Source organism: Athene noctua, chromosome 1, assembly GCF_965140245.1.
Source record: "Athene noctua chromosome 1, bAthNoc1.hap1.1, whole genome shotgun sequence".
Lineage (NCBI taxonomy): Eukaryota > Metazoa > Chordata > Aves > Strigiformes > Strigidae > Athene > Athene noctua.
In genome coordinates, this window is record NC_134037.1 from 117,257,744 (window position 1) to 117,284,809 (window position 27,066).

The 27,066-nt window shown below is 43.3% G+C and overlaps 1 protein-coding gene across 1 annotated transcript; it reads right to left on the bottom strand.

The window, feature by feature from the left end:
• Positions 1–26,830, bottom strand: SLC22A7 (solute carrier family 22 member 7). The gene is given in 15 exon segments (XM_074926842.1): positions 1–64; positions 251–456; position 1,846; positions 1,881–1,989; positions 2,479–2,702; positions 2,790–2,899; positions 7,388–7,473; positions 7,476–7,501; positions 10,576–10,744; positions 12,174–12,328; positions 16,437–16,540; positions 26,469–26,533; positions 26,536–26,670; positions 26,673–26,770; positions 26,772–26,830. Coding segments are annotated over 15 exon segments (1,611 nt in total).
• Positions 26,831–27,066: the final 236 nt, after the last annotated feature.

Sequence of the window (27,066 nt, forward strand, 5' to 3'; positions counted from 1 at the left end):
TCACTTCAGCAGAGACTGTAGTGTCATGCCCTTGTGATCACTGATTTGTGGAGGTCCTTTCACTCTGGAAGAGAAGAAGGTACATTTGGGCTCGTGGACAGAGGAGCAGGAAGCCTGACAACCTCAATCCCCACTGGGCTGTCCCTTCATCTGCTGCCACCCACAGATGGGGAATTACAGGTGGCAGAGATGGATGTCCCTCGCCTCTCTCAGCAGACTCCATGTTCAGGGCAGGATGGAGCTGTCTCACTGTGCTTTCTCGATGTCCTCAATGCCCTCAGGCAGGTGCACGTTGAGTGTCTCCGGGAGCAGGAAGGCCACTGAGCCACAGCACACTGCTACACCACAGTACGTCACCTCAGGCAGAGACCTCCACACCTCATCCAGCAGAAACACAAGTGGGGCCAAAGCCCCACCGAGGCATGCCACGAAGGAGGTGTACCCCATCCCATTCTGCTTGGACAGGTAGGGAACCACAGCGGTGCTGACCACCACGAGAAAGAGATGCGTACTTCTTTCGTATCAGACCTTGAGAAAAAGTGCAGACCCTCTGCCTCTTCCCCCTATTTCTTATAAGTGCTGAGGCTATTTTCCCCCCCAGGTTTTTCCCCTACCAGGTTTTCTTTAGGTTGCTTTTTCTCTTTCTTTGTATTTTCCTACAATGACAGGATTTCCCAGAGAGGAACTGTAGCTGCTGTGAGAAATAAATTTATGTCTATTATGAGAAAGAAGCTCCAGTTCCACACTGAAAATATCTGCTCTAAAGTTGTTTCCACTTTAAATGTCTAAAACCCTGAGCGTATTTTCTGCTCATCCCCTAGTAAATCATCTGATTTTCTGAGAGCAAACCTAAGTCCCTCTGTCTCCCAGGTACTTCTAGGCAGGGGGCATGAACTAGAGATACCTGTGAGCACCTTTGGTCCTGCTGTAGCTATAAGCCCAGGAGAGTTTGGAGAGGAGACGAAAAATAAGACCTGGGACCTATTCTGCTTACTGATTTTCAGGAGATGGATGGCATTTCACGCTGACAACAAGAATCCCAGGACCTACTTGTGCATATGCAGAGTAAATACTGCAGAAGGAACAAACATTTTTGTATTTGTCAATGTCTTTGAGTGTATAAAAATACAAACCAGTCTGAGAAGTAGCAGATCAGTGTCTTTTGTCTAAATATGCATCATTCCCCACATGCAAGAGATCAGTGAAAGTTAAAGGACTAAATGGCAAAGGAGGGTACTCTGAGCTGGGAGGGACAGAGGTCAAGTAATCCATAAGGCCTGTTGTGATCCATGAGGGATTTTTCAGACTTTGACAGAGACCCTATTGTGATGTGATTCCCTCCACCAGTCTCAGCTATATCCCAAATTATGGTGATGCTAAATCTGGTTTTATGTCAGCATTATCCAGATATTTCAAATAAGCTCTGTTTTTCCTCCTGAAAGGCTAGTTAATCTCTGCTTTAATATCATCTGCTGTCCAGAATACTGTCAAACATGGTAATATGTGTCCCTTATAAAACTTGACATTTCAAATTATTATTCTTGGGGTCTTTGAGCAGTTATTGGCAGATTATCACAGGGCATTAAGACTTTACTCAGAACAGATGCCTTATGGAGTTCTTCCCACAGAGAACATTCTTGACCTTTCAATACGTCTCCCTATCAACATAACCTATCCACACATAACCCAAGTAAAAAAAGGGTAGCTTTCTGCCCCTTTCTTTTGAGTGTGTGTAATCCCTAGAACCTACTACTTCTAGAAACAAGGCATCAGTCCTGCACTTTAGCCAGCAGCATGTCCTGTTGTGCTGATGTTGAAGACCTGAGGGTGACATCCCACTGAGACTCTGGTTGTGCACTCAGGCGAGTGGCATCTCTTACCTCAGTATGGTGGGGTAGAGCTCAGAGGTGTACAAGAAGACGGTAGTGAATGCAGCTTCTGAGAAACCTTTGCCCATAATGGCTACTACAGGGCACAAGGAGGTGAAGGCTAGGATGAAAGAAAATATATTTATGACAGTGGTCAAAGAGCATCCTCTAGGAAGAAGTTCTTGTGGCTCAGGTACAAGAAGGAAGAAGGTTTAGTGCTCCTACAGATAAACCACAGAGCTTCATAACCCTGGAGCTACTGCTTCCAAAGTCTGGATCAGTAAGTTTGGTAACTATTAGCCCAAGTGGGAGCTGAACTGATGAAAGGATAGGTCTCAACATTTCCGATTGGGTGTCTATAATAAAGATAGGCACTTCACCTCCCCATACTGGATCCTTACTGGCTGCTTCACAGTGACTGGAGACCATCTACCAGATGCTCCCAGATATTAGGGTTAGCCCACATTATCAACCTTGTCTCACAGTTGCTCTTGGAGGAGGATGACACCTCCATGCAGAATTGCCTGTGGTCAAAATCTATGGCGCTCCTTCTCTCACACCGCACAAAATGGAAACCTCCCCTTTAGCAAGTATTGCATATTGCAGAAGAGTGTCTCTCTCTTGGGAATGATGATGTTGGCTCCTATGGATTGTCCGGTCAGGATGAGTCCCTGTGCCTGACTCTGTCATCGTCCAACTCGATTCACCAGCACGTACATGATCATCCTGGATGGAATCTCAATGATGCCAAAGACAAACTGGGAGAGATACATGTTGAGCCCAAAGCCACTTAGGTTCATGCTCATACCATAATAAGAGAAGGCAACACCAAACCTGCAAAGAGTGTGTGGAGATGGGGTTTAGGGAAGTCTAGCTGGGGAACTGCAGGACAAATTCCCTGTGTGAAGTGACACTACTTACCACACAGCCCCAGAACACAGAGAGATCTTCCGCAGGACTGGTTTCCTGAACAAGCTGATGTAGGAGTAACTCTGTCCTGGCTTTTTGTTTGTTGACATCCTTCTGATGGCCTGGGAAGGGTAGAAAGAAGGAAACAGGTCAGCTTCTGTACATTTAGGATCCAGACATTAAACCCTAGACAGGCTGGGGCGTGTGCCCTTCCCAGCTCCAGTCCACCTTGCATTTTCCATACATTCCCATCGCAGAAAAATTCTCTGGGCGTACATTATCAGAAGCATGTGTTCCTACAACTTTATAGTTTGCCTATTATTTTAGACCTCTTTCTTCCCATGGCCCTTCTCCCCTCTTACCTATACACCCCATGTGGCAGAAAGGGTTGCAGAGAAGTGGCAGATCATGGTGTTAACAAAGTCAGTGTTGGCCAGTTCCAGACTCTTCCCTGCGTGGTTGCCCACTGTTGAGTCAGGTATCAGGCAGGAGCTAACAGTGAGTTCCATGCTTTATTCTCATGAGTGCATTTATATAGAGTGTGACTATTTATATAACCTGTTTATATAAATACGGAATATATAAAAATATCAGGCACTGAGAAGGTCTGCATGTAAGGAAGAAGAGAGTGCTTATTCACAGTCTTTCAGAAATTGAATTAGGGGAAAGTATGGGGAGAGTTGGTAAGTTCTACTCACTGGCTGTTGCAAGAGATTCACACAACTACAGGTCTGCAATGCAGGCACTATACCTAAGCTAGTTGCCATAGGCTCAGTGTGTAGTTAATGGAGATCTCAAGTGGAAGTGATGAAGTCATTTTATTCTAGAGCAAACAAGTGCATTTGGTCAGAAGAACCATGTGCTAGCTTCCATCGGCTCTTTGTTAGACTGCAGGCTGTACAGCAGACTGCAGACAGTGACGTTGGGAGAGGTGAATTCCTCTCAGGACAGCCTTGCTTCATCGTGTCCCAAAATCATCAGCAAATGCAGAGTAGGACAGTAACAACTGATTAGAGTATGAATCACAGGAAACCTTGAGGAGAGAGTCTGGTTAACTAGTTACATGTACTCTCAAATCAATATCTGCTCCAGAGGAAGCAAAGCCTTGGCCAAAGCTTTTACATAAACACTTAATCCCAGCCACAGAGCTGCATAGGGAACCTACAACTTGGATGAATGAAGAGGGCCTGCAGCATCTTGGACCAGAGGATCATCTTCTCCAGTGCCTTGTCTCTGACTGCATCCTGCAGTGGAGCCTACAGAAGAGCCGGGCAAGCATGAAGAGATATTCCCCTACAAATGCCACCACCTCCAGCCGTTCAAGGGACTTTTGGAACCAGACATGGTGTCTGTCTGTTTAGCTTCTTCATGATCCTTTCCAACAATATCTAGTGGCTTGTTGAACCCACATTTTTGTTTTATTTCTGTACACCCATCTCTAGATCTGGTAACTTCTATTAATGCTGCAGTGTGGAAAGTAAGTTGTTGGGGTTTTTTTTAACTTTTACCTTTTAAAAAATTATTTTTACCTTTTTCACAGACAAATAATAAGTCTTTTCATCCAAATGCATAAGATGAATCATAGCACTGATAAGAGACTACTTCTGCAATGCTGAGAATTTAAATATGAGATTCAAGTTACCCTCATGGCAGTCTGTTCTCTAAGTTGAGGATTTTCTATTAAAATGGGTAACAAAAGAAATTAACTTGGAAAACATCTTTCAGTATGTATAGTTAGATTTCTTGGAATGTGGAAGGACAACTGTGAGAACCAGCACAGCAAAAGCCCAAAGAGGCTTAAAATGCACATAATTCAGTGAAGGCTGGGGAGGCAGGGGGGTGAGAGAATGAGGGAATCTGCAGGCCCACAGCATCACCTACAATTAAGACCATTCAATTATGGGGGTGGAGGACTTGCAGAAATATCTAATAAAAGAGAAATGTCAGCTCAGAGAGCTCTCTGGTTAAAAGAATTGTATAAAAGGAAAGAAAGTGTTGGGAAAGGGAAGAGGATAGCTCTAAGCGACATCACATTTCACTAGGGAAGAGCTAAGATTTTATTTGTAATTGCATACTATACTTTGCAGGTTTTGGATGAGCGGCAAAGCTTTTCATACTAAAAAAAGAATTTCATACTGGGAAGTTCCTTGATCGGTTCTATAAGACAATGCTATTAAACCTGAGAGTATGTCAGTAATGTGCTGTGCAATTATCTGGAGATTATATGTCTTTCAAAATCAAAGTCTTCTGAAACTAAGGAAAATCAGTTGTTACCTTAATAAGTCATCAAAACACACTGATGCATGGTCAAGTTGATAAGCAAACTCGAATCAGGCAAGTCCCTTCTTGGATACTGACAAGAAAAAACAATTATATCCTTATAAACCTCATGAATCCAGCAAGGTGTCACAACTGCAAGCTTTTCTTGGTTGTGAGCCAGTGGTCACAGAATAGTGTGACTCAGTGCGAGGCTGCGATAGGGGGGAAGCCTTAGCTACATGTCCTAACCCTAAGAATGATATGAGGGTGCAAGATCATGCCCTTCCTCATGAAACATTGTGCTCTGAAATATGAAGTCATCAGCCAGGGATGAATGAAAAAGGTTATAACTTGTTATTTTTAGGTATTTAGTCAGAACTACTGACTTGATTAAAGGCAAGAAAGAGTCACACTCAACTCCTCTCTGCCACAACCTGTAAACTTCCTCACATGATTAAACACCAATTTTCTGTCATAAATCAAAAGGGCTAATCACCTCTTCAACAGATATTAAGAAACTGCTTTTAAAAAAATGCCATGCTGGTCAGGATGAGAAAGTGCTGTTGATTCAGGAGCATTGGGTGCACATGGAGACGCAGATGGACCGTGACAGCAAAGCACAAGGCTCATGTGCTGATGCCAAGGGTTTCCTACTTTCCTCTTTTGGTAAGAGGCAAACCAATGGACACTAAAGAAGAGATTAGTGTTCAAGAGAGCGGCAGACTTCTGTACCCATTGGATTTCACAGCTGAGCTTTGCTGCTCTTGAGAAGGTCAAGACAAATCATGTGGACTAAATCAGCCAGAGGTGACAGATGTGCAGCCATCCAAGCCTGGCTATGAACTGTTGTCAACCCTGACTGTGCTCTGGTGTTTCTCCAAAGGGAGAGACCAGCTTCTGCCTGGCCTTTGAGTCCTGCCTAGAACTGGGACATCACTTGAGCTTATTACTGTCCCCTGGAGCCAACAGTGTGTCTTTAAAAAAATAATGGAAAAAGGTCTTGACTTTGGTGAGTGACTGCAAAAATACATTTTTAAGATCAGCACAAGATGAAGATCTCCAGATCAGTCTCCTACCTTCAGCTTTGGAGTTGACGATAGGTGGCTACTTTTGAGGGTTCTCCTTCCCCTTAATTTATTCAGTCATCTAGCTGAGCATCTTTGCTCCATCCTTTACACCTCTGGGGTCAAGCAAAAATGATTCAAACCAGCAGGTGCATGACTACTTTGCCCAACACCTCACCCTTGCCACATTCCTTTAAAACTGCTGGCAGAGCCATGATGGACTTGTGAGAGCAGAGGTTTAGCGAGGGGAAAAAGTTGATTATGCCGAATGTTCTTTATACCCACATTCATCATGGGGCACTACGGCTGACATTCTTCCAGTTTCATATGTGCACTAAATGCAGCCTGTCCTGTTTCAGCTGGGATTGGGCTAAGTTTCCCCAGCAGTGGGGAGGGGGCTCTAGCTGGGTTATTGGATACCATACTGACGTCCGGTCCATGCGCCAAGCACAGGAACAGTTTCCCGTGGGCTTTTGTCCCTGAGAGCACGCGCGGCAGGCTGGCTGTGTCCCTTGCGGTATATCTCTGTATGTCTTTTGTCCTGTTCACTGTTACTACTGTTTATTGTTGTTGTTATTGCTATTGTTGTTGCTAAGTTTATTATTTGTTACACTGTTGTATTAAATTTTTCTTTATTTCAACCCCGGGGTTTGTGCCTCACTTCCAGCCCCGTCCGGTCCGAGGGTGGGGGAGGGACAACGGCAACGTGGTCTCGGTCTCGGCAGGGCCTAAACCACCACACAGCCTAAAGTGGATTAACTTTTGCGTTTTTGGATAACACTACATGCAGTGTCTCAAGTGCAATATGAGAAGAAATATGTTAATTAAATGCTATTAATGTGTGTCTGCTTTCTGCTGGCACTGTACCAACACTTGGCAAATACTGTGGCAACCAGGAAGGCAAGCACTAAGCTGTACAAATTGCTCATGCACCTGCACACTCTCTGTTTTGGGAGTGATGCTTTTGTCTCATTTTTTTCAGGCTGTGCTTCTCTCTTGCTGCATACTTAGTCCAGTGTCCAGTGCATTGAGGCTTCTTAATAACGAATGGAAAGACACTCCACCTGTTGAAGGGGATTTCTGGTTTTATGGCGGCTGAGCTGCTGCTTTATTTTTAGGAGTGGATGTAGCTGGTTTTAGAGTAAAACGGAGCATGGCACCTTGTGGACCACAGTGCCCCCCAGATCACACTGCAGGCTGAGCATTGCTTCAGGTATCAAATAAAGTGGAACACAGAGACAGAAAATGGGAGAGGAAGAGCATGTGTCTGGATCTTCAGTTTCTCACCTCTGGTGAGACAATGAAGTCCTTCCTTCTGTTCATTCCTGCACATCGAAGCAGATGCCTCTGAGCTTGTTTCACTTTGCCATTATGAGCCACTGGCCAGACTCTGTGACCCACCTGGTGTGAGGACAGAAGACAGAGTTCCTGTTGGAGCTCCATGTTTTCCACCCCACTTGCATGGCACTAGCCAAAAAGAAAGGGGTCTTCTCTATGAAGCTTCAACCTCAGCTAAAATAGCAACTTTGGCCTGTAAGAGTAATGGGACAACCTTGTTACATGTACATGCTGTTCTACCCTTAAAGGAGTACAGTCTGCTAATTGAAGTATGTCTAGCCAAAATTTTAATTGTGATCTTTGATCAAAGCTTGAATTTTCTGAGCTGGCTGAGGTTTCAAACTCTCATTAATTACAATTGTCCCCAGAGAGCTTATATTTACAGATTCATGCTTTTTGGGACTCTTTAAAATTTGAAAATGTAGGATATAAAAAATTACTATGTAGAAAGGATTTAGTGGGCTCTATACTTACATTGTTCATTGCTAAAATTATGTTTTTCCCAATCGTCAGGGACTTCTGCACAAGACAGTCAACTGGGGTCTAAGTCATTGCAGCTGCAGCCCCCAGTGAAGTATCCATGCTAGTCCTTGAATGACAAGGAAAGCTGTACTGCTGTAGAGCTAATTAGCAACTCTGAGAGGTCTGCTTAGCAGACCTGTGTAGGGTGGGAGTCCTGTGACTCTTATTTTTCTGTCTGTTCCAGCAAAAGATCCAGCATTTGTCATAAACTAGCATCTGCAACTCCCTCTTCTTGGACTTCTCTCTCATCTTTTATCTGGTTGCAATTCATGGGTACATCGCCCTGTTTGGTCTGGAGCTTCCCAGGCCACAGTGCAGCCCAGCATGGCCTAGATAGTACGTGGTGTTTTGTTGGTCCACATAGTGGTCAGGGTCCAGAAGACATTGGAAATATCCTACAGTGGCTACATTCTACTAGAGCAGTCAACACCTACTTCGGGCTACCCAAATCTGTTCCCTGAGAGAACCAGAAAACAGAATCTTCTGTTCTCATGTAGACTTCTGGGTGAGCATCCTGTACAGTTAGTGGGAAGTCTTACAACCTTGAAGAAGTATGTGGGTATGAGGTCTACAGAGGTCACACAGTTGTCAGAAATCTCTCACTGGACTGTCCCACTGGAGTGGCCTGAGACCAGTTCCTGTAAGCTGTTGGTGATTAATGTGCCCTAAATCAGGTTACAAAAGAACTAATGAACAACTGCTGTCATTATTCAAGCAGTAGCTGAAAACATTTACAGAACTGGTCTTCTGGAAAGTTTTCAACTCCTTCCCATAAACTTATAACCCAATGCACCTTGGGTAATAAAAAGAGTGAAAGATGGCATTTTGCAGTCATTGCCACCATCTCCAGAGTATAATATTATGTCTCTTCATTGTTTAATATCTCAACTGAGTTCTGATGTTGTGTCAACAATATCTACAGAGTGCGCTAAATTAGATTTTGATTCCATACTTCAGGGACTTTTAATTATCCAACAATCACTGACCTCTTAGGTGCTTGAATTTTGATAAGATTACCGTATAATTTGTTGGAGAACTGATCTCCATAAAAGGCATTAACATGCAAGAAAAAAAAAAAATCAGCTGTCATGGAAAGGGTGGGTCCAAGTGTATCTGTTTAATTTCAGCACTTCCCAGGACTCAATTTTTTATGGCCGGTTGTCCTAGAGAAAGAGCAAAACAACTCTAACTAAAAAAGTCAGCAGAACACATACTTCAGTTGCGTTAGACCTGATGAGTGAAATAACAGATGTTACTCTTTGCCAGTAAACCCTCATCACCAGTGAAACAATACATCTTTGCTGAGCCATTGATTAACAACAGCATCAGTTTATATCCCATTTTTCATAAGTAGTATTTGAGATTTTTCTGCTAGATCTGTGCAGCTATTTAATCTACTGCAACATGCTGATGGATAGACATAGTGAGCAAGCAAACCATAGTCTCTAGAAGCCTCTTTAATGGCAGCTGAAAGGCACTTTAGCATTTGGATATCATTCTGCTCAGCGATTATGCATATAATTTTGGGGCCCATGTGTCTAACAATCAGAGCTTATTCTGCATGGTTTCCAGCTAGAGCTCCCCATCACCCTGAAAGACACATCTGTGATTTCTACAGTGTGGTCCAGCACTACACCTGTGTCCAAGAGGAACTAAACAACCACTCTAAGGTGGAGGTAGCACAGGACCCATTTCGGAATGTTTTCAGTGGGGCAGTTGTAGGAATAACTGCTTGCTTATTTCAACACAGGACTTTTGTCCAGCCAGGAAATGGAGCTGCTTATTCAAAGGACTGTTTTGGATCATCAAATAAGTGGATCCAATACACTTCACATTAGAGTCACAGTATCAGCGAATTGACCCTGTATTCTAGTTGGTGCTACTACATGAAAAAAAAGAAGGAAAATTAGTTTCTTTGATTAAATGAACCAACTCCCATTTTAAGGCTTAAGAGATTCAGGTATTTCTTAAATAAGGCTACAGGAAGGAAATAGTCCACAGAAAGCAGATGTGTTTGACCCATCAGGATGGTTACACATCTGATAAAGGCCATAGGAAGTGCAGGTATAAATGCACCTGACCTAGCCTGCAGATGTCATTGGCTTATATGGAAATATTTGTACCAGAGGTACACCAGTGAGGTGGGGACGGAGGATGGATAAATTATTTATCTTGAGTCTACCAAGGATTAAATCCAGGGATCTAGCCTGGCCCTGCCTCCCTCTATTGGTATCTCTTTGCTTGCTCTGAGCCACGTCTGACAGTGCTTGCAGCATCAAATCCTTCTCCCCTGCGCTGCAACCTGTCCCCCAAATGCCTGGCCTCAGCCCTGGTCTTGCATCCTCCTTGTCCCCAAAGCTGTGGTGTAAACTTGGCTCCTGGCCTTGTTGAAGGTGAGGAGGAGATTTGAAACCCAGGCCACTCCAGTTTTTAAGAGATGCCGTGACTGGGCAATCCGAGTGTAGGACACAGACGAGTCCTGCTCCTCTTTGGGATGCTGGAGCTAGTCCTAGGATCAGCGTTGCAACATTTGCCATGCTGACAGAGCAAAAGGAGGCAAATCATGGCCCACTCCTATCCCCACCGGCCATCTGGCTGCAGGTCACTGCACTCACCACAGACAGACAATGCTCCGAAGACAAGGTCCTGTTACAGCTACTAATAACCGTCACCATTCACGCACCAAGTATGCTGCCATGGCCAGCAGCATGTTCCCGATGCTCCAGAAAATGCTGGTCAGGATACCAGAGAAGGTGTGGTGCTGTATATCCACCCACTCCATCCCTACAAGAAGGAGGCAGTGTTGAGCTGGGACACACGGGACTTCTCCAGGGAGGGGTCTGTAGGGCTTTTTAACAAGGGCAAAGTAAGGTAGAGTCTGTCCCTGGTTGTCTCCTCCAGGAGAGTTCCACTGTGTGGCTGACATCTGGCACATTTAAAACATTCATCCACAATGATTAACCTCTTGAAAAGTTGTAAGCAACTAAAATAAAGTCTTAAAAGAAGAAATACTGGACATATAGTAAGAAAGTGCTAAAAACACCTTAAGAGATACTTTTTAAAATTTCCGTTCAATAGCATTCAACTGGTCTTCATTAAACCGATAATTTTTTTCCCTAACTATCTTGCCTGCACAGTTTCCTATTTCTCTGCCCATTCATTATTCCAGATGAAAGCAATATATTAAGATGAATTGTTGTTCTTGTGGAATCTACTCAAATTATATACTAATGCACATGTAGAGCCAGAATAGATGGTGGTCTCCTTGTTTGTGTGTGTGAACTAAAAGCCAATTTTCTTCCAAAGATCTGGACATCTTGTTACAGCCTCTAACAATCAGAAATGTCCCTCCCAAGCTATACTTTGCCTTGCAGGCATCAACATTTATAACAATAAAAAAACATAGCAGGCCTTGGGATTTGTTGGGTCTTCTGTGGACTTCTCCATTATTGAAGCTATTTTAGCTTGATTTTGGCTGTGTCTGCAAAAATCCTGGAAATTTTTGCTGCCCCTGTAACTTGCTCTTGGGTACAATGAGTCTTGCCTAGTATGTCCCAACTGTACCTACACAATCATCCAGTGCTTTTTTGGGTGCCCTGAAGTTGGAGCTTGTTTTTATTATAATTGCCTACATTTTTCAGCTTCAGCTTTGCCTAGCTCTATGTGATTTTTTTTTTTTTTGGTGGTTCTTTGCCCCCACTCTTTGTAAAAATACAGATTGGGAACTTATGAAAATTGTGAGCAAACTCAAGACTGGGGAGGTAAAAACACCTTATGGATGGCACACCATCCTCCTGCTGAGGACATGGAAACACTGATAAATTGTCTTAACAGGGTGTTTGAAGGGTAAGAACTCAGTATCAGAGGAAAGGTGCAGAAACTTTGGACGGTGGCTCTTTTTGTACTACTGACGATCCTTGCCAGGAATTGGGTAGCATGGATTCCAAGTGTTAATGTTGCAACAGAAGTACTAATCAGTGGTTGTTGTATTTTGAGTAGACTGTTAAAGCATTAATTAAACTAACAGAAAATTGTAATTCTTGGATCCTTCCAAAAGGGGTGCCTTCTTTTGGCTGCCTGTAGTGAATTGTGCACATAACAATTTCCAAACTCCCGTTCCTACTAGCTCTGCCCTGTCTGGTAGACAAGTACCTACCCACCTGTCAGAAGTACCCCTCTACAACCAGGCACCCACAAACCCCCACATACTTACTGAAAGGCAATATAATAAGGGAGACGCCGCTCAGGGCCACCCGAGTGAGGGTCCGTGTGATGGCCAGCATGCTGTAGGAGACAGAGGCAGCACTCGGCATCCCAAATATGACAGAGAACACAAGTGACAGCAGGAGCATGGATTTCTGTCCAAAACTGCCACAAGCACAGGCTGGGTTACAGTGGCTGGAAACCTGTCCCAGGAGTAGGGGTGAAATGGGGCAAACAGAGACTTGGGAAGGAAAATTAAAATATTGCCTGCTCTGCAAAGAGCGCAAGATGCAACACCCCAGAGAGGAGGAAATGGCTCTGGATATAGCCGGTGCCACAGTGGTGCAGTCCCATCCAGAGGGCCAGCCTGCTCTGTGAGCATCCGGCATGAGTCTCTCCAGTGGAAAGAACAGCACTGATCAGAATATATTGGGCTCCTCTGTTCAACACCATCATCAAAAACAGTGATGTCTGCTTGAAATCCCATGCTGCTGGCACACCCTGCTCCCTCCAATGACTGTCCCATGCCTGGCTCAGCATGTCCACCTCCCATGGCTGACCAGCCACTGCCACTGCCCTTGAGGAGGAGAGAGAACCATGACACTTTCACCCTGAATCTTGGAAGAAAAACAAAGATCCCAAAGGAAAATAAAAGGAATCCACTTGTCAGACCACATGTGCAAATAGCCCTGATGTCTTAAGAGATCTATGAGAAATCTCTAGGAGGTCATTCCCCAAGGGTTTTGGAAGTTGTAGGACCATCTTACCCGTCATGCAGAGTCCTGTGTGGAGAGTGTGGAGAAATACAGAAAATTAAATACACACAAATGAGCATGTATACATACACACACACACAGAGAAATATGTGTCTATTTCTACACAACCTATGAAAATCAAAATGGAGCACAAGGCATCAGTCTCCTCATGAACATCAGCACTGCATGTGATGAAAGGTTATGTTCAAGCTGGAGGAGTAAATGAAGGTAGTGTTTAGTCTGTAGGTCTGATTCTGGCATTAGGGCTCTCTTAGTGTCCACCTGAGAAGGATGGTGGCAAGCACAATTGCACCAGGGAAAAAAGTGAAGTGCTTGGACATAATGCCACAATAACATTCCTAAAAATTATCATAAATGACTTAATGCAGTAGCTAGTTAATAAATCTACTTGGAGAAAAACAACTTGGGCTTGGGCCCAGGCAGTTTGCTGGATCTGCTTTGAAATTTAAGCAGAACCAGTTTGCAAAAGTCATCGTAATGTCCCTGGGTTGGAGCAGCAAACACCTAGAAACACGAGGGCTGGATCCAGTTTCCAGTAGGGTAACTGCCTAAGAAAGAAGATACATTTTTAAAGTGAAATTTTTCTTGACAATACAGTCAGAAGGATATAAAACCGTAAGATTGCCTGCAGGGCACAAGGCAGCTATTTATGAACCCATTACTAGTCTCTCTCAGCAAAAGCATGACACCTGCTAGGAAAACCAGAGTCAAGCTGGCAGGATTGAACTGCAGGCTACAGGGCGGCTGCTAGAAATAATGCTGTTAAAATTGTCTTCAAGGGGAGAGGTGGGAAAGCACAACCTCTGAAAGATTAAATGTAGAAAATAGAAGTAGCAAACTGCACAAGTATAAAAATAAATAAAAAAGCTATTTTCATAAATAGCCAATCTGGAACTCTGCCAAAGCATCATGCAGCCAATTCAGTACAATACCAGGGTAAAATTTGTCAGTAGAGATGTTCTCAAATCCAGATGTCTGCAGAGGCTTAGAACAAAACAAGCCTGAACTGTAGCAGAATGCCAGGACCAGACAGTTTTCACCCTGGAGCACTAGAGATGAAATTTCTGCATTACTGTTATCGCAAAGAAGTGGGACCTGTTCTCCTTCATTTCTTCTATATCCTTTTGAGATGAGGAAGGAGGGTGAAGGGAAATCAAAACTGCACACAATATTCAAGATGTGGGGCCACCATGCATTTACATGTTACTGCAGTGGTATTCTCTCTAATTTTATATTGCTTTTGTAATGATTCTTAATTTTGTACTCACTCACCCAGCCACCACACATTGCTGAGTGGATCGTTGCTGATGTTAGAGCTGTCTGTCATAATCTCAGAGTCTTGCTCCTGAGCAGCTATGGTCAGCTCAGAGGCCTCAGTTTTAAATGAGAAGTTAGAATTGTTTCTCTCTTTCTTTTAATCTACCCTGAAATTTTGTCTTCTGATGCTCTCATCCAGTCACAGAGCTCTTTAAGCTCCTTCTGCAGTTCTTCACATTCAGATCTCATCTCTATCAGCCTGGTCACTCAGCATCACCTCCCCACTTGCTTCTTTTCCAGATAATTTATAAATGTACTGAAAAGTACACAAATCCAAGCACAGGTCCCCACAGGTCTCCCTCCATTGTCACAACTGAACACTTACATCTCCCTCTTCCTTCCTGGCTTTTAATCAATTATTTATAGATGCAGAGACCTTCCTCCTTATCCTAGGGCAGCTCAGTTTCTTTAGGAACCTTTGGTAAGGAAACTTCTTGAAATCTATTTGGATGGTATCTCCCCTGTTCACATGCCTGTTAGTGCATTCAAAGGAATCCAGTATGTTTGTAAGGCATGAATCTTTTGCAAAAACCCTGCTGATTCTTCACCAGTATGTCATCTTTACCCATACGGCTACTGATTCAATCTTTCAGAAGAGTTTCTACTAATTTGCCTGGTTCACATGGATGTCAAGCTGCCTGGAATGTAGTTTCTGAGGTCTTTTTTGGAAACCAGTTTAAAACTGATTTGATACACAGTAACTTCCCAGCCCTCTGCTGTGGTGGTCACACAAAGCCAACAGTATTTCAGATTTTTCATCTCAAAGGTCCTGTAGGGCTCTAGGATGACCACCCCCTGCTCCTGGCAGGCTGCTGGCATTCACCTGGTGTATTTCTCTGTGCTTTCTATCAGCTTGTTTCAAAGTTCCAGCTCCAACAGCTGCCCCTACAGGTTCTCCCACTGTGAGCACAAACTCATTTATGTCTCACACTACAGCCTTTTCATTTCCAGATGCTCCTTTTATGCCTTGATCTGGCTCTTCCCTCTCACAATCCATTTGAAAAACAAATTATTGTTTGTTTTGCTCTAGCAGAGACCATCTCTTCTGCCTTGTTATGTCCTGCTCCTTTTCATGATTCTGAATTTCTTTCCCTCCAACTGTGCTATAAAACCATTTTAGATAGAAAGCTAAAAGGCACAGTTTGAATATCAGCCAGGTGTCTTGGGTCTTTGTAAAAGTATACTGATATACTCCTGTGCAAAGATATGGATGTAAAAATTCCCATCGTCAGCACGAAGTCTCTGAGTGCTTCATAATGTGAAGGTGGTTTCCCTCTGCTATGCAGTGATTTTGTAGCCTGCCAAACACTAATGCTTGTTTGGTCTCAGAGGAAGGAACTCAGGAAGCAGTTTCCTGTGCAGGAAACTCAGACATTAAATAATGAATAGTGCACAGTGCACATCCTGATTGCATGCCTGTACTACTTATTCTCCCACAGGTTTCCTGGTTCTGCTGTTTCCAAAAATACTTAGTTTATTAATTGATGCCCTTTCTAGGTTATTACTCCGGTATTCTTCAGGTTTACATTATCGCTTTCTAACATTTAAGCAGAGAGAGCAGATTTGTTCCTGTTTTCCTCATTGCCTCAGCTCTTCCTTGAGGAATGTCTCCCTGCTTCTACTAATCTCCTTTACCCTGCTTTTGTAATGATATGGTCAGTTTTTGCTTTCTGGTTAGTCTTTTTTTTTTTTTCAGCTATGGCATGTATTTGCACTGAGCCCCTCACTTGGGTGTCCTTAACCAATTTCCATATAACTTGCAAGGAGTTAACTCTTTTAGTCTCTTGGTTTGTTTTTGTTTTAGTCATCTTTCTCCTTTTTCAGACAGTTATCCTTTCTGAAACTGGTCTCACAGACAGTGGATTTTTTCAGGTTTTACTGTTCCTGCAGCAATGCTGGTCACAGTGTTGTAGTCATTGCTGCAGTGCATCTTCCTCCTAACCAAGGCCAGAGCTGTTTCTCTGGTGGGCTGCTAACTGGCTGTTCCATGAAGCATTTAGCCACTGCATTGCTTCCCAGTATCACTTTAATCCAATTTTCAAGTGAGAAGCTGGATTCTCCCTTTATGATTGTGCTTTCTCCTTTCTCTGCCCCTCTGATTGCCTTCTGCAGGTCACAGATTTGTGAAGCTCTCATCATGAAACTGAAGCCCTAGAGGAACAGCCTGAAAGGCATCAAACCTGTCTGAAAGGTATCCAAATATCACAGACCCCATTGTAACACTGATGAAGAAGAAGGTTGCAGTTGCCTGGTTCAGTCCGTGCTGCTAACACACGAGGTCCCACTGAAACACAAGGCCAAAATGACACTTAGTGCCCAAGTTGCCTTTTCACAACCCTTCCCTCCGATGGTCAGCCATCGTGTCTTGCAATTCGTATCAGGTGAATCTGCTTGAGGGGCAGCATCCTGCACTAAACTGCACATAGGACAGTGCTGGAGTCCTGAAAAAAATGTAAACCTGCACCTTACAGAGTCCTCCCAGTTATCTCTCCCCACTGTGACAGGCTCTCCTGGACACTTGTTGGGCATCAGAAAACTTTCCAGGGTGAGATCACCTTTTTCATTTCCTGACCCCTGTGGTACCAAGCTGCTCTCAACCTGCTCGGGTTCATTCAGTCATGCTTCTGGGATTGCCCTGGTGAGATGGGTGTTTGCAGGATGCTGCACTGTGGTGAACTTAAGATGTGCCTCCACCTTCATTACGGAATGTCGTGTTGATATCCAGTTACTGTTGCCCAGACTAGTTTCCTTTCAAGTTGTCTGTGCAGGGAAGGAGGAGAGCAGAGGAGGAGTCAAACCAAATACTTGCTCCTGATGCTAACTTACTTATTTCTTACTGATAAGTTGGTCTAGACATTGTTCCTAAGCTAATGAGCATCATTTTACTTTTTTTGGAGGTGCAAATGCTGTTAATCATTAAAGAATGCTGTGCCCAAGCTGCAGAGTTAATTTTCTATATGTGCAAACTTGGCAAAACTTAATCATCAACCCAGCCTTGCAGCCTCTCTGACAAGGCCAGCCAGACCTTGAGCAGCCTTTCTTGCTGCAAGAACAGATGACTCCAGAGAAAGCTCTGGCTCATTGTACATGTCCCAAGGCCACTGCACCATGGGTGCAGCATCATGAGGTTCCATGCTCAGCATCTGTGCTGCAAAGCACCTCCCCTGCCTTTTCCCTCAAGAGTGCTTTACACATTTCTTTCTGAAACAGTGCAGAAATCAGGTACAGACCTGGTGCACATCTGACTCTCATCTCTGTGCCTGCCAAAAACAGGGTTGGTTGGTTGGTTGGTAAGGAAGAGGCACCAGCTCTAGGTTAAGACATGGCCGTGCTCTCACTGAGGGAGTCAGCTGCTGTAATTTCAAATACAACCATTCCCCTTTTGTCTGACCAAACTGTCCCCTTTCTAAGACTTCCTGTGCTTTGGGCCACCTTTCAAGGATGTGTCGTGGATGAAAGTATTGATAAGGTAATGATTTAGTAAGAAATCTAGATTTATTAATAACTACAGCAATTTATCAATACAAAATAATTGAGAAAGAAAAGCGACTTATTCAGATTCTAAAATTACAAGATTCACTCTAACTTCCTTACGGTACCTTAATTTATACACATATATACATGCGCATACACAAAACAGACATATACATACAGAAACAAAGGTGTTTGGATTCAGTAAAATGAACACAAAAGGGACAAACACACACAGGAACAAGGGCAAGGGTATGTAACCACATGCACACACCAATAAACAGAGAAAGAATGTGTGAAATAGAAGCTAACTCAAATAAAATTTCCCTCTCGAGTTTAGAGCAAATACTCACAATGCCTTGGCATTCCTCAACAGGCAATAATTGAAACTCGAGCGGGTGGACTTCGCCCTGGCCTTCTGTCTGGAGCAGACGACACCTTAAGGGTTTTGGTACCTGAGAGGCGTCCCAGCTCAGGGGAGATGCTGGTCACAGGCCCGCTGCGGTCCAGGAGAGCTCAAAGGGTCTCTCTGGTGGTTGCAGTTTATAGCATCCAAGATAACTGACTTTTGTCAGATACTTTCTGGTGCCTTCCAGCAGTGGCACAACAATATGATGAACATGCAACTCTGTTATTGTTCCATCTGACCACATCCCAGGCACAGGTGTGCCAGGCCATCAGGAGATGATGGGCCATTATAAACCTTTCTGAGCAAGAGACAGTGGTGGTTAAGAGAAGAGAGGCAGCATGATTCTGGGGAAAAGAGGCAGAAGCCAGAGATCAGTGAGGAGGGGTGGCCAAGGGAATAGAAGTTGCGAAGGGTTTGGAAAATCAAGAAAGCAAGTCATGGGCTCATATAAAATCCTGATGGTGTAATGCTGTGCAAATACCATGTGGTCTAACCAGAGAAAATCCTATATGTTGATTCACGGAAAAAAGACTCCACAACTCAAATAGAGTTATAAAGCAGGTATGTTTACTCCAGTGCTGGGGTGCAAGGGGATTTCTCCACAAAGCTTGCACACCCACCACACATTTTACCAAAAACTTATAGAGTGTGGATATCCATATTCATTGGGTTACGTAACACAAACATACATATGCATGAGTAGGGCTGGGTTAGTCTGAAAGGCTGGTGTCAACAGCTGATGTTCTCTTTGCACCTGCGCATTGCCTCCTGGTGGCCGCCTTCAGGGGTCTTTGGGAGGAAGGCTCGTAGTCTTTCTCACTTTGTTTTTTCCCCGGAGCATGCGCAGATTCTCTTGGACAATTTCTTGAATAACAAGAGTGTTTTTCAGCCAGTTTACTTTCTATCTTATCTAAGAGAACCAATAGATCTTCTACCATTCATATATGGCTATCTTTACTCATTAGCAAAATTCCAACTAGTTAGAGCCACCTGTTCCTCAAGGACAAAAGCATAATATTTCGCTGAACATTGTAGTCCTTGGTAAAATTCCACAGAACAGTCTGGGTAAGCAGGATTCTTAGCAATATTTTTAAAAAATTACTATAAGTAATACTATAACTTGCTTTAAATAAGTAAATAAATCTCAAAACAAGTAATCATTTCTCTGTATCAATTCCCCCCTTTTCTTTTCCCTGAGCAAATTCTTTTGCCATCAAAAGGGGTTTATTATGTTTTATTACTGTTTGTAAGGTCCATATTTGGTTTGTTAGGTTCTTCAATTTACACCAAAAGATAAGATTTTTGTTGTTACTATTGTCGTGATTATTAGTAATATCAGTGTCGGATGAGTCAGTATATTTATTTTGGTAGCTGATGGGGAATAGCCTGTAAATGTATCTCACCAGTAGTGTTCTCCATATGACTTCACTTGTTTCATGACTTTATGTGTTCTTTCTGCATCATGCTGGACGGTAATTAAAGTATTTTGCCCATTTTCTTGGACCTGTTTCATCAATATTTTAAATTGTCATGATGCAAAAGTTTTCTTATTAGGGTTAGATCCATTCCAATAGGTGTGAGTTGCAAATCTTGGACTAATTTAGAATTAGATCTTAACAACAGGTAAGTTGTGACAGGAGCAGTATAATTGAAATCACATCCTGTAAGACTGATGAAATTGCAGATACAGAAATTCGAATGATTACTTGTATCTATTATAAGGTTATCTACTTGTACAAAATTACATAGGGTTCTTAAACAAACACATTCCATACCCATGTAAATTATAATAGTCTCTGTGGTTTCATTAGGGCAAATCTCGAATTGGCACGTTGTCATATATTAGAATGGAGAACAGTTGCTAAATTCATCCCCAATAGATTCTTTCCCATAATGCCTGTATGTCCAAAATAAGCATCTGACCAAGGCCCTTCTCAAGTACTTTTTAAATTACAGTTCAGCAAAATTTTAAGCATTTATACTCATGTCACCATTTTTGGATGCGAAGCTTTAGCAGTCCCACAGGTGTCGATTTCTATTTTGGCTTAGAGGCCTTCTTCACTCTGGTGTGGTGTATCCAGGATGTCTGTTCTTTAATCTTGATTGCTGTATGGGAAGTTAATAACACCTGAAATGGACCCTCCCATTTTGGTTCCAGAAGTGAATCTGAAAAAGATCTGATATATACATAATCACCAGATTTAATGTTGTGTACAGGCCCATCCAGACAATTCCTGGGACCAATTTCTTTATTTCTCACAGCTGCTCTTGTAGACTTATAATATAATCTGTTAGTATTTCATCTCCAACCTGGGTTGATGTTTCTGCTTGTATTATATATGGTCTCCCGTATATTATTTCAAAAGGACTTAATCTCTCCTTAGTTCTGGGTTTGGTTCTGATTCTTAGAAGGCCTAAGGGCAGTGCTTAGGGCCAGGATAATCTGGCTTCCTGGCCTAGTTTTACTATTCGTTGTTTAATTTAATGATTTATTATTCTACTTGACTACTGGCTTGTGGATTATACAGGGTATGTAATTGCCCTTCTATTCCTAAAAGTTTACTAAGCTGCTGGACAATTTTTGCCACAAAATGTGATTCCCAACCTGAGGATATTGTTATTGAACCCCAAACCTTGGGGGTTTTTTTGTTTTTTGTTTTAATGACACCTTAGTTAATTCTCTGGCTTTCTAGTTCGACAAGGGAATGCTTCTGGCCACCTGGAAAAGGTATCTGTCAAGACCAAAAGGTACCAAAACCCCCCTTTTCTTGCCAGTTCAGAAAAATCAATTTGCCATTGTTGCCTTGGGTAATTTTCTTTCCCTATTCACCTAGGTTTGGTCTTTAGTGTTTTAGGATTATTTTGTAAACAGATTTCACATTGGTGTCACCTGCTTGATGGTGGTATACAGATTCCGGGCAACCATTTGCTGAAGAAGACATTTATATAAGGCCTCTGCTCCCCAGTGGGATTTTCTATGTTTTGCCATCACTGTAGTCCATAATAGTGCAGATGGTACTATTATTTTACTTTCAGGAGTCTTTTCTCACTTGCCATCTTCTCTGTTTCCTTTTAGATCTTCAACAATTTTTTGATCCTCCCTAGAATATTGAGGGTCACCATCAATTTGTATTTTACCATCCAGGACCAAAGACTGCACTTCTATTTCACCTTTCTCAGCCACTCTTTTGGCCTCATGATCTGCTGTAGCATTGCCAGTTCATGGGTGGAATTTCTTCTTTGGTGAGCTTTGCAATGCATTATAGCCACCTTTTCAGGTAGTTGCACTGCTTCCCAGAAGTTTGAGGATTTCTTTGGCATGCTTTATATGTTTTCCCTGTGCAGACAAGAGTCCTCTTTCTTTCCACACTGCCCCATGAGCATGGACCACTGCCAAAGCATATTTAGAGTCCATCCAGATATTAATTTTCATACCTTTGGCCATCTCCAATGCCTGCGTTAGAGCTATTATTTCTGTCTTTTGTGCTGAGGTATTTGGAGGAAGAGCTTTAGATTCTATTACCTGATCTTCGGTGGTTGCCGTGTATCCTGCCTTGCGGATACCTTGTCAAGTAAAACTGCTCCCATCTGTATATCAGGATTCATCAGCATCCTCTAATGGCTCCTCCTTGAGGTCTAGCCGACTGGAATAAACTGCTTCGATTGTTTCCAGGTAGTCGTGTGTCACTAGTTCTCCCGTAGTTCCACTGAGAAAAGAAGCTGGGTTGACCACATTAGTAACCTCTATGTCTATATCATCCTGTTCCACTAGGAGGAGCCTGGTATTTCAGGTACCTCTGAGGTGAAAGCCAGTGTCCTCCTTTCATGTTTAGTACTGCAGACACTGTGTGGGATACTAGTACTGTGATTTTCTGACCCAATGTGAATTTTTGTGCTTTCTGGATATTTAAAACTACTGCTGCTACTGCCCTCAGGCAGCTAGGCCATCCTTTGCTTACTTCATCAAGTTGTTTAGATAGGTATGCCACTGCCCTTCTATCTGGTCCCAGATTTTGGGCCAGGACCCCTAGGGCTATTCCCTGTTTCTTGTGGGAGAATAACCAGAAAGGCTTAGTGATGTCTGGTTAACCCAAAGCAGGGGCATCCATCAACTTCCTTTTCAGCTGATGGAATGCTCTGTCTGCCTTTCTGTGCCAAAGGAGGGTTTTCAGATTTTATTTTAATAGTTCATAAAGGGGTTTTACCATGAGTCCGTAGTTATATATTTACAGGCGACACCATCCGGTCATTCCTAGGAACGTGCAGAGCTCTTTAGCTGTCTTGTTGCCGAGGGCTCTGACAGATGGCCTCTTTCCTTGCAGTTCCTAGGGTCCGTTGACCAGCTGTGACCTCGTATCCAAGGTAGATTACTTGCTGCTGAGCTACTGGAGCTTTCTGTGGAGAGACTCGATATCTATTAAGTCCCCAAAAATTTAATAAACTAATAGTCCATATTATGCACATTTCTTCAGTCTCTGTGGCTATTAATAAATCATCAATATACTGCAGGACTTCCCCGATTCCATGTGGTCACTCCCATTGCTCCAGATCTTTAGCTAGTTGGTTTCCAAAAAGAGTGGGGCTATTTTTAAATCTCTGGGGTCGCACAGTCCATGTTAATTGCATCTTCCTTCTGGATTCTGTGTTTTCTTATTCAAATGCAAACAATAACTGAGTTTCGGAGCTCAAAGGCAAGCAAAAGAAGGTGTCTTTTAGATCCAGTACAGTGAACCTCGTCCCAGTAAAGATTTTGGTGAATTTGGCATATATAAAACTTGTGTACTCCTAATTGCTTTCCTAATTTGAATTTTAAAAGTTTCAGAAAATACGCCTTTTCACTTTGGCCAGTAGCTCCCTTTACCATTATAAAATCATCATCTAAGGGTGTTAAAGCTTCATTTAAAAGCAAAAAATGTTGCTCCGGTATTAACCAAAAATTCTATATCATGCTGTTGTTTCCCCAGCTTTATTACAACCAGTGGATCCGCTAAGGTAGATTCCCCAGGTCCCAATCAGTCGTCATCCTCAGCATGAGCTTGTATTCTGTCTTTTCCCCTCCGCTTTTCCGGGCACTCATTTTGCCAGTGTCCCTTCCCAAAGGCCTCTTGGGTCTTACACTCTTAAATCCCCTGCTTTCTGGTCGTGATGCCACTAATGCCCTCTTTTCCTTCCTCCAGTCTTCCTCCTTATTGCTAAATACTCTCCATGCTACATTTAACAAGGTCTCCAAATCCCTATTCTCTGGCGGCTCCAGCTTCTGCAACTTCTTTCGAATATCCCGTGCTGATTGTCCTATAAATAACGACACTAACTGTTGTATTCCCACCTCTGATCTTGGATCTAAGGGTGTGTGCCGCCTCATGGTATCCCACAGCTTATCCAGGAATTCTGAGGGAGTATCTTTAGGTCCCTGTCAAAGGGCATATAGGGCTGACCAGTTAATTGCTTTCGGTATAGCCTGCTCCATGCCCCTTACAATCCAATCTCTATATGCATTTAGCAATCTCATATGGGCTGCTCTGTTAGGGTCCCAGTATGGATCCTGTAAGGGGAAGTGATCTTTTACATCTTCGTCTGTACCCCTAAGATGATCGGTAGCCAGATCTTGGGCTGTTTTTAATATTAATTGTTTTTCAGTTTCTGTTGTGTGATCCACTAATAATTGTATATCACTCCAATCCAGATCATGTTGTTTTATCAGAAACTGAAAATGCCTAGTCACCCTAACAGGGTCATTTTGGTACCTCTTCACTACATTTTCCAAGTTACAAGATCAAAGGACGCGAACAAGACTTTTATTCTGACAGGGCCCCATCCAGCCCTACGGCCTCTCTCAGAGGAGCTGGCACCACCGCCGCTTCTCCTGTCTCTGTCTCCGATACGGGGCTGTGAGTGGTGGGGGAGCCTGGCTCTGGCTCCTCCAAACTTTCACCCTCCTCCTCAGCTTCCTACTGGTGGTTTATAGTACTCTGGTAAATCCTTTATTTCTGCCCCTTTCTCTTTCCCTTCATTCTTATTTTCTCTTTCCAGCCAGCACTAGTGGATCTTGTGGGGGTGCCAGGCCATGGTCTATCTGATATTCAGGATGGTCTCGGAGGGTGTAAATGTCTGCATAGGAGACTTCATCCCACTTTCCTTGCCTCCTTAAAAACAGCATCAACTGCAGCAGGGTGTTATAATTCAAGGCCCCATTAAGTGGCCATTTCTCCACCTCATTCAATTTATATAGGGGCCACTACTGATTGCAATACTTCATTATGGTCTTTTTATTCACACATGTGCCTGGAGGTCCCCTTATCTCCTTCCAGTGTTTTACAATGCAGCCCAGGGGGCTCTTTTTGCTCTTTCTAACTATTCCCCTACTCTGGCTGCTTCCCGTCTCGTCTACTTGACCTTAACACACTACCCGATTAAGCTGACAATATTCCCCTCAGGCAGATGGTGCAAAGGTGCCCTCTCCCCACAGAGTACGCACCTAAATTCAAGACAACAACCAACACAGAATTACTGCCTCCCGCTAGAGGAGATATTTCACCTGTGACACTTAGAACACTGAGCACGAACAAACAGCAGCACCGATGACCCAGCAGGAGGGCACTGGGACTCTGCACTAAGGAATGTTCACTTGTCCTGCACCCCCCCGCCACTGGTAAGAGTCTGCTCTGCGCTCTGTTCCTCTCCGGCCGCTTCCCTGGCGGGATAACGGAACCGTGGGTCAGAGAACTCCGAACTGCAGCTGGGCTGCGCCTCACACACACGAAACAATCACACAACCACACAGAGGCCCCTCGCGCTCATTACTCACACAACATAAAATGACAAATATTGCAAACATTGAAACACTAATTGCAACAATTGCTAAATCATAGAAGTCATAAATCAAAGCCAAAAGCACAAATCATATGCCATGAGCTGTTTGCCATTTATCATTTACCACAAATCCACACCTGATCGATACTGACTACATTATTATAAACGGTACCAGATTTTACTTTTGATGGTAACACGGCAATGCCACACCACTCCTGTAACACCATACTAGGAGTACCCAGGTCGACCCAGGATACCAATGTGGTCAGAGTGTCGAAACCACTCTGTCACCACGGGCCCACAACCAGACAACCACACTACTTGGGGAATCGCACCCCAACCCCAGGGGGAGCACAACAGCTCTTTACCTCGCGTAGGATGTCTCCTTACGACTTACAGGTCTCCCCTTTCTCCAATATACCTGATCCGCAGCCAATGGATATTGTCTGTCCCTGCGAAGATTGGCAGAGTGAGGGAGGCTCTCCTGCAGCCGGACACAGAGGGTCCCATCTGGGGTGCCAAACTGATTCTCGGAAAAAAGACTCCACAAGACTCGAATAGAGTTATACAGCAGGTATGTTCACTCCAGTGCCGGGGTGCAAGGGGATTTCTCCACAAAGCTTGCACACCCACCACACATTTTACCAAAAACTTATAGAGTGTGGATATCCATATTCATTGGGTTACGTAACACAAACATACATATGCATGAGTAGGGCTGGGTTAGTCTGAAAGGCTGGTGTCAGCAGCTGATGTTCTCTTTGCCCCTGCGCGTTGCCTCCTGGTGGGCGTCTTTGGGGGTCTTTGGGAGGAAGGCTTGTAGTCTTTCTCACTTTGTTTTTTTCTCTGGAGCATGCACAGATTCTCTTGGACAATTTCTTGAATAACAAGAGTGTTTTTCAGATGCTTTACTTTCTATCTTATCTAAGAGAACCAATTGAACTTCTACCATTCATATATGGCTATCTTTACTCATTAGCAAAATTCCAACTAGTTAGAGCCACCTGTTCCTCAAGGACAAAAGCATAATATTTTGCTGAACATTGTAGTCCTTGGTAAAATTCCACAGAACAGTCTGGGTAAGCAGGATTCTTAGCAATATTTTAAAAAAACCCTATATGTAATAGTATAACTTGCTTTAAATAAGTAAATAAATCTCAAATCAAGTAATCATTTCTCTGTATCAATGTGTGTCTCCCCCCATCTCCCTCTTTCAATCTGTGTAACCTGGTGAAATTAAGATGCTTATAATGAGAAATGTTGTCTTCTAACTATCAATCTAAGCAAGATGCTTGTAATAATAATAATGGTAATAATATTTTTATTTTTTAAATGTTGGCTTCTAAGTTAGAGCTTCAGAGAGCTTCCCCATCCTAGGAAATCTCTAACCCCACTGGTTTTTCCACTGGTTAAAATACAGATATTCCCCTCCAACTCTGTGCACCCAGCAAACCCTTCTCCATCTGCTCCTCAAAACACTGAGCTAATTTAATTTTTGCCTAGATCACAGACCAGGCATTACCTGGGTGGAGATGGTGGAGGTGAACTGTGAGTGACCATAGACCCATCCATGCTGGCGGTGCTGGATGATTTGTTTTCTGGTTGCAGAGAAGAACTGAGCAGCAGGTGAAACTGAGGCTGTGAGAACATCTCACAGGAGCTGAAAGTGCCATCGGGCTCCTGGGGGATGCTGATGAGCAGAACTTCCTCCATGGTGAGGTTCCAAATGCCTCTTGGTGTGGAATTGCACAGTGATGAGAGGGGGTAGCAGCAAGAAAATTGTGCAGCAGGAAATGCATGGGAAGGTTGATTCTTGGGAGACAAAATAAAAATCTGGAATCTGCCAAAGCCACCAATTTCCAGCAAGAGATCTTCAAATATCATCTTTTCTATGGAGTTTGCTCATTCAGAGCACCTGAATACCAAGGAGCAGCAATATGAGCTTGAAAAGCGGTCTCTGTCCTTGGAGCTCCACTTCCCATGGCTTTTCATACAGCCACTTTGTTGGACTTTGAAACCTTGATAATATGTTGTCAAAAGTCACAGTGAAACTCTCCATCTGGGGTAGAGCCAAAGAAATTATCCTGTGTGCACACAGCACATTCATTTCAAGTGGACCC